Source organism: Phasianus colchicus, chromosome Z (genome assembly GCF_987193195.1).
Source record: "Phasianus colchicus chromosome Z, bPhaCol1.hap1.1, whole genome shotgun sequence".
Classification (NCBI taxonomy): Eukaryota; Metazoa; Chordata; class Aves; order Galliformes; family Phasianidae; genus Phasianus; species Phasianus colchicus.
The window spans coordinates 29,958,764-29,972,194 of NC_143476.1; the positions used below are offsets into that span (position 1 = coordinate 29,958,764).

At 44.1% G+C, this 13,431-nt stretch overlaps 1 protein-coding gene across 1 annotated transcript; it reads left to right on the forward strand.

The window, feature by feature from the left end:
- The first annotated feature begins 740 nt into the window (after positions 1–740).
- Positions 741–9,317, forward strand: MBLAC2 (metallo-beta-lactamase domain containing 2). The gene is made up of 2 exons (XM_090130803.1): positions 741–1,455; positions 5,802–9,317. Exons 1-2 carry the CDS (start codon positions 771–773, stop codon positions 6,188–6,190), a joined length of 1,074 nt encoding a protein of 357 aa, XP_089986929.1. The 5' UTR covers positions 741–770; the 3' UTR covers positions 6,191–9,317.
- Positions 9,318–13,431: the final 4,114 nt, after the last annotated feature.

Here is a 13,431-nt window from a genome sequence, read left to right on the forward strand (position 1 = left end):
GTCAGCCTCTTCTCCCAGGTAACTACAACAGGATGAGATGGAATGGCTTTAAGCCAATTTAAGTTTAAGGGGAGGTTGAGGGTGGATATTAGGAAAAAAATATATATTCTCAGAAAGAGCAGTGAGGTATTGGAACAGGCTGCCTCGGGAGGTGTTGGAGTCACCATTCAAGAAGCATGTGGATGCCGCACTGAAGGACATGGCTAGTGAGCACGGTGGTAATGGGTTGGGGTTGGAGTAGGTGGTCTTTTCCAGCCTTAATGTTTCTATAATCCTTGTCTAAGAACAAACTACGCAAGACAACACTGCCATGAGAAATTAAGACTTCAAGGCTGCTAGGAAGGATGTTTGGCTGCATGAAGTTCCTTATTTACAGATAGATTGTCGCATTTACTCTACAAAAAAAAAAAAAAAAAAAAAAAAAAAAAAAAAAAAAGGACGAGTTTCAGGGGTAAGCAAAAGCACAGTTGAAATGTGTGAAGTTGTATGTGCTGCAGAAGCTGCACCTCACGCAGCTGGGCAAACCCTCTGAGGCCACCAGAAGAGGCCAAAGCAGCTGCAGGCCTGTGTGGCAGCCAAACACCTGCACCAGCTCCCATTAACACACAACTCTGAGCACAGCTTCTGCTGTGTTCATTCTCTGAGACGGGAGCAACCAGCGGAAGCTGAAAATAATGGCAGAGCAGATAACGCACGGACATTTAAATGCGGGGATCGCTGATGCCACCTGCATCCCCTAAACGCGTCAGGGAAGTGAAATACCGACCGCGATGACAACACTGCAAGATGACAACAAGATTCGGAGCCTCTTCCCTCATTGCCCCCGTCCCGTCCCGTCCCGCGGCCCCTCTCCCTCCCATCGCCGGCTGCCGCCCCTCCGCTCCCGCTACTCACCCGCAGCCTCGCTCCGCCCGCGGCTGCCGCAGTGGGCCGGGCCCGGCTCTGCCCGCCCTCCCGCGCCCCAGGCCCCGCCCGGTCCCGCCGCGCGGACGGGCTCGGCGCCGGACGCGATGTCTGCGCTGGAGTGGTTCGCGCACAAGCCCTTGGGCGGCGGCATCTTCTGGATCCAGGAACGCTTCTACGAGTCGGGCAACCGGGCCAACATCTGGCTGGTGCGGGGCTCGCAGCGCGACCTGGTGATCGACGCGGGTCTGGGGCTGCGCAGCCTGCCCGACTACCTGCGGGCCGCGGGGCTGCTGGCGCCGCCGGACGGGGCCGGCCCGCGGCCGCTGCTGGCCGTGGCCACCCACGTCCACTTCGACCACTCCGGCGGGCTGCAGCACTTCGAGGAGGTGGCGGTGCACAGCGCCGAGGCGGCCGCGCTGCTCCGCGGCGACAACTACGAGGCCGTCACCTGGCTGTCGGACCGCGAGGTGGCGCGGCCGCCGCGGCCCGGCTGGAGAGCGCGGCAGTTCTGCGTCCCGCCCGTGCGGCCCAGCCGCCTCTTGCAGGAGGGTAAGCGCCGCGGGGCGCCGGGCTGCGGGCACCCGTGGGCTGCGGCTCTTGTGGTTTGTGCCCTTCTTCCGGGGACGGTGGTGGGCAGCTCTGGTGGCGGGGACGGGGCCCGAGCGGGCGGCATGGAGCCGCGTCAGGACAGGAGCAGGGGGCAGGGGAAAGGTGAGGGAAAGGGGCTGCAAGGGAGGGCGGTGGACATGACCTCTGCATGGGAGATCAAGGAGCGTTTGGACACCGCTCTCAGACACGGGGTTTGGATTTTGGGTTGGCAGAAACGTGCAGAAATACCTTCTGCTCGCCCAATTTGTGTGCCTGTAGGAGGAGGGCGTTTTTCCTAGAATAACAGTCAGCGGTACGCTAGGAGCAAGGATCTAGCATCTTAATACTGACTAATCAATGTCACACCTCAGTCAGTTCTGGCATCTGCTAACCTATGCTATTTGTAAACTGCTGAGGCATAACTGTATAAAGAACGAAATAGTTTATTTAACTGTGTATTGGAAAGCATACAGGTTTTGTTTAACAGAATCATAGAGTCCTAGAACGGCCTAGGTTGAAAAGGGCCACAATTATTATTGAATTTCAACCCCCCTGCTATGTGCAGGATTGCCAACCACCAGACCAGACTGCCCAGAGCCACATCCAGCCTGGCCTTGAATGCCTCCAGGGATGGGGCATCCACAACCTCCTCGGGCAACCTGTTCCAGTGCATCACCACCCTCTGTGTGAAAAACTTCCTCCTAATATTTAACCTAAACCTTCCCTGTCTCAGGTTAAGACCATTACCCCTTGTCCTATCACTATCCACCCTCATAAACAGCCGTTCCCCTTCCTGTTTATATGCTCCCTTCAAATATTGGAAGGCCACAATGAGGTTTCCCCAGAGCCTTCTCCAAGCTAAACAAGCCCAGTTCCTTCAACCTTTCCTCATAGGAGAGGTGCTCCAGCCTTCTGATCATCTTAGTGGTCCTTCTCTGGACCCGCTCCATGTCCTTCCTGTACTCGGGACCTCAAACCTGGAAGCAGTACTCCAGATGGGGCCTCACAAGAGCTGAGTAGAGGGGGACAATCACCCCCCTCTCCCTGCAGGTCACTCCTTTTAATGCAGCCCAGAACACAGTTGACCTTCCAGGCTGCAAGTGCACACTGCTGGTTCATGTCCAGCTTCTCATCCACCAGGACCCCCAAGTCCTTCTCTGCAGGGCCGCTTTCCCAGTTTGTATAAATACCTGCACACTGCACATAGCCTTGTTGAAGAATATAAGAACATGTTATTTATATAAAAGCTGTTTTACAGATATATATACATGTAACATGTACATGTATGTGTGTGTACGGATGTTTGTGTACGTATATATAAAACCACACCTCTGTTAAGTTTTTCAGATAGATTTTGTAGGTAACCAGCTTATTCTGGCAAGCAGCTGTAGAACTTGGTGGAGCAGGAGCTAAAGAATGTGCGTACAGCAGACAAGTTAAATCAGCCTTCTGCAGATGACAAAGGTAGCAGTCTCCTCCTGGCTGTACTGGGCCATCATTCAGATTAGACACGGGGAAGGGAGAACCAAAGGCTTCAAGGAAGACCTGATGATCCATTTAGCTCAGTGAGTCAACAGAAGGTTAGGCTGTTTGTTCTTTTCTTCAAAAGGAAGGCATTATTAAAAAAAATAAATACACTGAATGTAAGAGAGCGCGCACACTCAGTTTCAAAGTAACAGAAAAGTTTCTAGCACAGCATTCATTGAGACAAACTGTGTGGAAATGGCATGTCATGGCAATGCATGAGCAATTGCTGTGGGCTAAGTATATCTGAGTATATCTAGTACTGCACAAAATACACAAGTTCTGTTCTGTTAGAGTCCAGAGCCATAGCTCTTACTGGCGCTGCCTGTTCCACGTACTGGCACTAGTTTTTTTCATTATCTAATCTTACAAGAGCCTTCAACCAGCTGCTTTGGCTGTTCTAGTTAAAACTGCATCTACTTCTGTTCTGCTCTATCACCTACTGTTTTCATAGTCACTTGTGTCTTCTACAATTGGCATTTTCCTTTACCTATTGCATTTCTTTGTATATAATACGTATATGTAAATATATAATTTTATAAGTATATATAATTTTATAAGTATATATAATTTAAACGTAAATAATTACACATAAGTAATTTTACAAGTGTATTGTATTGCAAGTAAAATATGTTGTGTAGATATGTATGTATAGAATTATATATAATATTCCACACATTTATTTTAATTCTGGATTTCATGTTCTGTTCCTTTGTGCTATCTTTCTTGGGGCCTGGAGCAGTTTAAAACCCATTGGGCCAATTTGCTCTAAAAACTTAATCTCCACCATCGTTTTATTCTCACAGTCATTTTCTGGATCAAAGATCATACAGATCATAGAATCACAGAAAGGCTAGGATTGGAAGGGACCTCAAAGATCATCATGCTCCAGTTCCCCTGCTACAGGCAGGGCCACAACCTCCGTATGTAATAATAGAACAGGCTGCCCAGGGCCTAGTCCAGCCTGGCCTTGAACACCTCCAGGGACGGGGCATCCACTGCTTTTCTGGGCAGCCTGTTCCAGCACCTCATCACAATCTTGGTAAAGAACTTCCCCCTGATATCCAACTGAAGTCTTCCCTGCTTCAACTTAAAACCATTTCCCCTTGTCCTATCATTACCTACCCTTGCAGAGTTGACTTGCCTCCTGTTAATAGGCTCTTTTTAGGTACCGGAAGACTGCAATGAGGTCACCCCTCAGCCTGTCTTCACAGGGGTGGTGCTCCAGTCCCCTGATCATCTTTGTGGCCCTCCTCTAGACCCACTCCAACAGCTCTCTGTCTTTCTTGTGCAGGGGGCCCCAGACTTGTATGCAGTACTCCAGATGGGGCCTCACACGGGCAGAGTTGAGAGGGACAATCACCTCCCTGTCCCTGCTGGCCACCCCTCTTCTGATGGAGCCCAGAATACCAGATCTTCCCAAAAAACTAGCCCAGTACTATCTACTATCAAGTCTTCTTGGCACTTCCTTTAAAAGAGAGTTTGTCTGAAAATTTTCTTCGTAGTAGCTAGCTGCTAGCTTGTACTGCAAACCAGTTTTACTGATAGGGACAGCATGGTGAATGCTTTCTCTACAGTGACTTCCAGACTGTATTTGCTTTGCAAATGGAGGTGAGTGGATGAAGAGCAGCATCCCTGCCCTCAGCACTTGAAGTAGTTTTCACTCAGTAGCTCCCAGCCCATGCATAGCGGTTGACATCACCTGGGAATACAGTGCTTCCTACTCAAGTCCCAGCACATATCAGGTCCTGCCTTTCAAGAGAGAAATACTTTCAGAGGAGCTTAGTATTGAGATAATTTGAGGCATACCTGCCTGTGACGTAAGATAGATATCTTTAAGATTTCTAACTTACAAGAAGTTTTGTAGCTTTTTCTTGTTGACTTTGCAGTTTGAAATGCTTACTGCAGTCCTAAGCATTGTTGTCTTAGAATCTCAGTGCCTGCAGGTCCTCATTTCATGAAGCTTGTGGTATTGGATGTTAACTTGTTTAGAATGGCTTTGTGTAGTTATTACACACATGCTCTAAATAAGGTTTCTTATTCCTTCCCTGTACAGCCCTAAAGTTTACAGATTTACCATCTGTGAATTGTACAGTCATAATTAAGCTGGCATTATAACTTAAAATTACAACAACAGTTGTAATATAGTTGTAATATAACAACAGTTAATTTCTTAAATTCTCCATTTTTGGACTGACTTTCTGCTGAAAGTACAATTTCGGGGGCTAATACAATGAAAAGGCATTCATGTTTAAGTTGGCGGAACAAATGAGCTAAAGTGAAGAATGTTCTGTTTTTATGTACCTAATTCAAGATGATAAAAAAACCCAAACAACCCTGTTTCGAGGCAAAGCTTTCTCCTCCACCAGCAATTTATGTTCTGTCATTTTGCCCTGACTGCAGTGGAGTTCTAGGTGAACTGGGGATAAATTTTAATAAACTGAAAAATTTTACAGTCTTTCCAAGGAACTGTGGCTTAGATGATTTCTGTTTGTTTCCAATTTTATTTTCTCCATCATATTCACTATTGTTTAGCATAATAGGATGAAAATAGGCTTAGCTAATACAGGTAGGTCAAGCCTGTGCTATTAATTACAATCACTGGAAAATACCATTTTGTCCAGTGTATTTTTCAAATTCTTTTGCACACAGCAAGAAAAAAAGGCCCTGATGCATGTGTGGTACATATGAAAAAATCAGCACATGGGTAGGCTGTACTTCTTTTGTGGTGCTTAATGTGCATGATAAGTGCATACATTTCCCTCTTACATATATGTTTGCAGGAGATGTAATCAGCCTTGGAGACCGGCAGCTCACTGTCATGCACATGCCTGGCCATTCCCGAGGAAGTATTTGCTTACATGACCAAGAACACAAGATTTTATTCAGTGGAGATGTCGTATACGATGGATCCATGATTGACTGGCTTCCCTACAGCAACATAAGTGACTACATTGTGAGCTGCCAGCGCCTGATGGAGTTGGTGGACAGAGGTCTTGTAGAGAAGGTACTTCCTGGGCACTTCAACATATTTGGAGCAGAAAGGCTGTATCGATTAGCTTCCAACTATATCTCAAAAGCTGGAGTTTGTCACAAAATCTCCACTTGTGCCATGAGATCCATTGCAAGCATAGCACTTCACCTTACAAATTCCAGGGGTACTTCTTCCTGAGCATGCATTTGTGTTTTATGTCTCCCAGTGAGAAACCAAAGGACTTGTGAAAATGATGACAAAAGAAAAAGCAGTATGCTTTAGGAAAGAGCTGGCAAAATGATGTGGATGAGCTGTAAAAATTCTCCTTATTTTTGCTTCCTCTGTTCCTGTTTTTGTGGGGAAAAAAATCGTAAGCTAGTAGCTTAGCCAAAGCTGCCATTTTTCCTTCTATTTTTTCAGGGCAAGTTTGCACAGGTATTGTGATTGAAATATATTGTTTTATTTTTGATATGTTTCTGACAGATAAGTATATGCCAAAATGAGACTTCTTACATCCATGCCTGAAACTTTGTTGATGTAGCACTAAGATGGTAAGTGTTCACCTGATCTCTGCTCAGGCTTTGGCCTAACACAGTTCATGTTAAGGCCTGATTTGTTCTGAGAGCAGCACCACCAGGTGCAAACGAGAGTAATGCATATGTAGGATGCTGTGGGCAGAGTGATAAGGGCCATGGTGCAGCTGTTACCACCTGCAGCTTGCTGTCCCCTGCTGCAGTCACCTCCAGCATTTTTGTAAAGTTTCTGCACAGTCCACTAATGTATGGAAATGGTATAGACCAAACTCTTAAGCTGGATGATATAGATAGGTCAGCTCACACAAACTCCTTTTGATATGAATACAATAGCTTTTGAGTATGATGCAGGGGACATGTGTACCCCATGGACGAGTATGATAAGCACTGTCACAGGAAGGGAACTATTTTGTTTAGAGGTGTGCAAGTTACATTGTTAGGGAAATTGTGAGCTACTGAAGTAATGAACTGATGAATGCATGTGTTTAACTATTCTGTACAACATGGATTGAGCCCTAGCTTGGTGTGGTGGTGTTTTTTTCTGATGATCTCATTAAATAAAGTTTAATTTATACTTTATTTACAAATGAGAGATCCAAACAGGCTGCGATAAACTTAAAGCCTTTATTTGTGTTTAAGAGTCTTGTTGTGTATCTGGATTGTAGCTTGGCTGTTAATGCTCTGTGGGAAGAATGGATGGAGGCAGTAACATTGCCTTGCCCCACTGCAGTGTTGGATTAAACCGCTGGTGCACTTGCCTCCGCACCATGAATGTATCTTCAGCTGTTTACTGTTTGCTTATGAAGTGTTTTGATGCATTTGGTTTTTATGGAAAATGCGTTGAATTTGAGTCTGTTCCAAAACAAGCTGAATACACTGAGAAATGCTAAATGACATTGTAACTTGCTTATTTAAAAGCTCTTAAAATGTTAAAGTTTGTGTAATTGTTCTAACAGTCTATATATTTAACTTCTTTAAAAGGACACTGTCTTTTACTATTTTTGTATATAAATTTGTACTTTCCTTACAAAAGATTGCAGATGTTTATCCCAAATTCTAGTGGAATTTAGCCTTGTTTGTTTGGCTTTCACTTTATGTGAAAGGCTGCTTTTTTTTTTTTTTTTTTCTTTCCCTCTCATCATACCTAAGAGAAAGGGAGCCCAAATTTTGGGCTCTAAGGCATGGATGAGTGGAAATGAGTGGCCTTGATAACAGATGTAAATTCTGGGGACAAAAGCATTTTTCTGGAGAAACCAGCTGCAAAAGCTGTGCAAAAATAGTGAAGGAGAACATCTTACATAATCCTTTTTATTCTCCTTTCACAGTTCACTGCATTCCTGTCTTTACCATTAGAGTATGTTCTTCACCAAGAGTAGTACTGATACACTGTGATGCACCTCATTCTTGTTAGCAGTGCCTGTCTCCTCTTACAAGCTAGAGCAAAATGTAAATAGGCAGAACAGGTGTGGCACCTGGAAAACTTGTTATCATTTGATGGATCACAGTCTTTCTTTTGGAGAAATCTAGCTGTGCCAGTGTATTACATGGAAAGCAGTGCATAGACCATAGTCTTAAGTGAAGCTAAGAGCTGTCTACCTAGGTCTCGTTTTGCCAGAGAAAGGAATGCAAAATGTTAATCTGCAAAAGCCATTCTGTGTAGAGGCACAGAACAAGCTTCACCATATGGTTTTCCTTTTTTCCCTGCTGACTGACATGGTACTATTCATGTAGCAGTCCAGACTTAGTCCTTAATAGCCAGGGGTTTTGTAATGGGCAGTTGAGAGTATGGTACAATGTGGGAAAGTCAGAATAGGCAAAGAAATACAGAGCACTGAATGTTCTACCAAGAGTGACTGACATCTGCAACATCATACCAGCAGTACTCTTGCTCTGTGCTGTGCAGTAACATGAACAGAGACCTATTCTGTCAGAAGGACTGCCAATATGTATGGCAGTTAGTAAAGTTTTGGAACTGTTAAGCAGTAGATTGAGGTCGAGTTCAGTTAGCTTGTTTTCTTACACAACTGTAACTTGCTTATTTGATCTACCCTTATGGCACCTGAAGTCAGATACGCAAAACCGGAACTCTAAACAGGAAGCTCACAAGCTTGCCAGTGTAAAAGGAGAGAATTCCTCTCTCATTTGTTTTTAGATCTCTGCCAGGTATTAGCTACAAGATCCTTAACTGTCCAGGTTACTGTTAGAACACCATGTTAAACCATGTTTAAGCCCAGTAAGTATATGCAACAAATGCAGCTACCTGTTGGTTTTTTTGTTTGTATTTTTTTCTTGACAAAACTATGAAATAATTTCCTAGATCAGAAGTGAGCTTTATATGAACATAGCCCAAAAATGGGATGTGTTAGTAAACTGCTGCTATAATCCAGATGAAAATAGTTTTGGGGGATCTTAAAATTATTTTTGTATTGTAGAAGTTCACTACTAAGTAAATGATGTGTCTTAAATATAAAGAATTGGCTCAAACTATTTTTGTTAAGAGTTGCTGTTTTTTGTCATAAGAGTTGGACAGTGTCCCTTTAATGCTACTTGGATTAAATATTTAAAACATACACTTTAGGTTTTAATATTGGAACACTTTGGGCATATAGAATTATTGCTTTATCCATTAAATCTAAATGTATGTTAATTCAATTTGCAGTAAACTGAGAAATTTACAAAAAAAAAATCAGATGGAAAGTTGTGCTCTGTAATCTGTCAAAGACTTTTGTGGTGTTTACATTTTACAAAGACAAAAAAAAAAATTGTCAGATAATAAAAGTGTTACAATTCTATGCAGTCTGGTAATGATTTCTATGCATTTTAAAGATAAATATTTTTCCACTAAGTCGTTAGTAATATCTTTTTCTTTTCTTATTAAGAGACTGCATTAGAAACATTTATGTATCATCATAGAATCATAGAATCTCAGAATCATAGAATCATACAATAGCTTGGTTTGAAAAGGATCACAATGATTATGGAGTTGCCAACCACCAGAGCAGGCTGCCCAGAGCCACATTCAGCCTGGCCTTGAATGCCTCCAGGGATGGGGCATCCACAACCTCCTTGGGCAACCTGTTCCAGTGCATCACCACCCTCTGTGTGAAAAACTTCCTCCTAATATCTAACCGAAATCTCCCCTGTCTCAGGTTAAGACCATTACCCCTTGTCCTATCACTATCCACCCTCATAAACAGCCGTTCCCCTTCCTGTTTATATGCTCCCTTCAAATATTGGAAGGCCACAATGAGGTTTCCCCAGAGCCTTCTCCAAGCTAAACAAGCCCAGTTCCTTCAGCCTTTCCTCATAGGAGAGGTGCTCCAGCCTTCTGATCATCTTAGTGGCCCTCCTCTGGACCCGCTCCATGTCCTTCCTGTACTCGGGACCTCAAACCTGGAAGCAGTACTCCAGATGGGGCCTCACAAGAGCTGAGTAGAGGGGGACAATCACCCCCCTCTCCCTGCAGGTCACTCCTTTTAATACAGTCCAGGATATAGTTGGCCTTCCAGGCTGCAAGCACACACTGCTGGCTCATGTCCAGCTTCTTGTCTATCAGGACCCCTTCTTCACAGGGCTGCACCCAAGAGCTTCTTCGCCCAGTCTGTATAAACACTTGGGATTACCCCAGTCCAAGTGCTACAGCTTGTACTTGGCCTTATTGAACCTCATTAAGTTCACATGGGCTCACTTCATCAGCCTGTCCAGGTCCTTCTGGATGTCCTTCCTTCCTTCCAGTGTATCAACTGCACTGCTCAGCTTGGTGTCACCTGCAAACTTGCTGAGGGTGCACTCAATGCCATCATCTATATCACTGATGAAGATGGAGAAGAGCACCAGTCCCAAGACTGACTTCTGGAAGACACTGCTTGTGATCGGCCTCCACCCTGACATGGAACCATTGATCATAACCCTTCCATTGCATCCAGCCAACCAGTTCTTAATCCACTGAACAGTCCATCTTTCAAAACCATGCCTCTCCAATTTAGAGAGAAGGATGTGGCGAAGGACCATGTCAAAGACTTTGCAAAAGTCCAGGAAGATGACATCCATTGCCCCTCCCCCATCCACCGAAGCCATCACTCCGTCATAAAAGGCCACCAGATAGGTCAGGCACAATCTGCTCTTGGTGAAGCCATGCTGGCTGCCTCAAATAACCTCTTTATCTTGTATGTGCCTTAACATGGCTTCTAGGAGGATCTGCTCCATGATCTTCCCAGGCACAGACGTGAGGCTCACCAGCCTGTAGTTCCCTGGGTCATCCTTTCTCCCTTTCTTAAAAATGGGAGTATTGTTTCCCTTTTTCCAGTCACCAGGGACTTCACCAGCCAGCTATGATTTTTCAAATATACTGGAGAGCAGCTTGGCAACCACATCAGCCATCTCTCAGCTGGATCATCTCTCAGAACCCTAGCATGGATATCATCTGGCCCCATGGACTTCTATACATTCAGTTTCATGAGGAGGTCTTGGACTTGTTCCACTGTTATGGTAATAAGGAATCCGCTCCTTTTACCCAAATCCAGAGGTTCAGAGTCCTGGTAGACATGGGGAGGAGCCTGACCCCAGTGAAGAGCGAGGGAAAGCACTTACTGAGCACCTCAGCTTTTTCTATGTCTGAGGAAGCCACTTCTTTGTCCTCATTTGTCATAGTGATGCTGCAAAGCATATATAAAAGCACGAATGGTGCTTATTAAAAAACAAAACAAAACAAAAACTCACAAAAAAGGCTTTACCACATATCACAATTAATCTTGTCCATGGAATTTGCATACCAAATATGGATATGATGAAAGTATTTATTTGGGGGATCAATTTGAGTTTGTGATAACTTAGATTTTTATTTTCATGCATGACAGCAGCTAATGACAGCTAGTAACTGCACTTGAAATAAAAAATGTTCACATCACTTTCAGCACACTGCTGAAAGTTGAAATGATGCCTATCATGCTTCACGTTTGGTTTCTTGATAAAGGGCAAGGTTCTAATTAATTGTGCATAGTCAGCCTCTGGAGGACTGGTTAGTGCTGACCACAATGACGTGCAGATTTGCAGCTGGTGTGTTTCTCCCAGTAATTAAGAGATGTACATGGCTTGGGACCTGTATTTACAAATGAGTTCATTTGGTACCATTGGCAGATCTTACCCCTTTGATGGGATCATGGGAAATAGAAATAACTTTCCTCCAAATGGAATGACCTGGGCTAATGAGAGCTTCATTAAACTATTTAAAGCTCGACAGAATCCAGAGTGAATGTAACAGCTACTTGTCTTAAAGCCATTAGCAACCATTGTGTATTCCACACCAGTTCTAGATGGCTTACATCAGAAGATGCTGATATCTGTTCTGATTTTGAACAGGAGGCACAAGATTTCTAATCTCCTGGACCCTCAAATCCAGCGTGGGAGAAGGGAACAGATGTATTTCAAATATTAAGAAAATTAGGAATAGAGAAATAAACATTCGCTTAAAATGAAGGTATGGCTGGCAGACAGTTCTTGTTCCACTGTCAGAAAGCAGTAGATGAGTTTGTGAATTAATTAAAAGCTTAGGATAGAATGAATTATAGAATTTTCAAGGTTATCCCCAAAATAAGCAATTACTTTCCTTACTAAGCTAGCAGTACACAGGTGTGATGCACTAACTAGCGTTACTTTAATTTATCTCATCTATTCATAGGTAGTCATTTCAGAAGGGGTACTGACAGCTTTGAAAATCTAAGGGTTCACAGGTCACAGTTATACAACTAAAATAAAATATTTACTTTTATTTTTCTTTTCAGTTTTTAATTCCATTTCATGTGTAGCCTCAGCATAGCAACTACCTTCATTGAGATGATAAACAGTGTGTTTTAAGTCCAGGGTTGTAAAGACATTGACTTCTTACACTTGCAAAGCTGATCAGCTTAGTATAATCAAATTTAGAAGCAGAGCACACAGACGTTTCTCCTAAGAAAGAGCAGAAAGAGACCTGTGTGCTCCCTTCTGGATACATTATGGTGGAGCAGGAACTTCCAGCAGAAGATCAAAAAGTCCTATTGGCACCATCTAAAAACACTGCCAGATGATCTGCTTTTAGAATCATAGAATCACCAAAGATCATCAAGTCCAACCATCCACCTACCACCAATATTTCTCCACTACACCATGTCCATTAGTACAACATCGAAATGTTTCCTGAATGCCTCCAGAGACAGTGATGCCTCCACCTCCCTGGACCTGTTCCCGCACCTGAGCACTCTTTCAGAGAAGAGATTTTTCCTAATGTCCAACCTAAGTTTCCTCTGGCACAATTTGGGGCCATTCCCTTTAGTCCTATCACTAGTTAAGCGGGAGAAGAGGCCAAACCCCACCTCACCATGACCTCCTTTCATGGACTTGTAAAGAGCGATAAGGTCTTCCATGAACCTCCTGCAGTCTAACAGTCAAAGTTTTCTAAGCTGCTCCTCCTAAGACTTGTGCTCCAGCCTCTTCAGCTGAACAATGACCAAAACCCCGAGATCCTTTTCCTCCACATAGTCTTCCAGCCACTTTGCCCCAAGTCTGTAATGTTGTCTGGTGTTATTGTGACCAAATGGCACTTAGCTGGGCTTTTGCTCTTCTAATTTTCTCTCTGCATATCCTACCAACATTCTTGTACTCTTCCTGAGTGGCTTGCCCCTTCATTCACATATGGTAAACTCTTTTTTATTCCCCCAAGTCTCAGCTGAAGTTCCCTGTTCAAGCAGACTGGTCTTCCCCACCAACTCATCCATCATATGGCACACAGGAACAACATCCACATGGTCGAGCTATCAGCATGGGACAGTTCTGCTTAGGCAGTAGCTGTGAAACAGCTCTGTCTGCCTCTGCCTGCCCACAGGCACTACAAGTGACAAGGCAGCAGAGACACAAAGTGTCATGGAATCA

Coding starts and splice junctions, on each gene's coding strand:
- MBLAC2 (XM_090130803.1), top strand. CDS start 771: ATGACAACACTGCAAGATGACAACAAGATTCGGAGCCTCTTCCCTCAT. Junction 1,456..5,801: donor CAGCCGCCTCTTGCAGGAGG/GTAAGCGCCGCG, acceptor ATATGTTTGCAG/GAGATGTAATCAGCCTTGGA.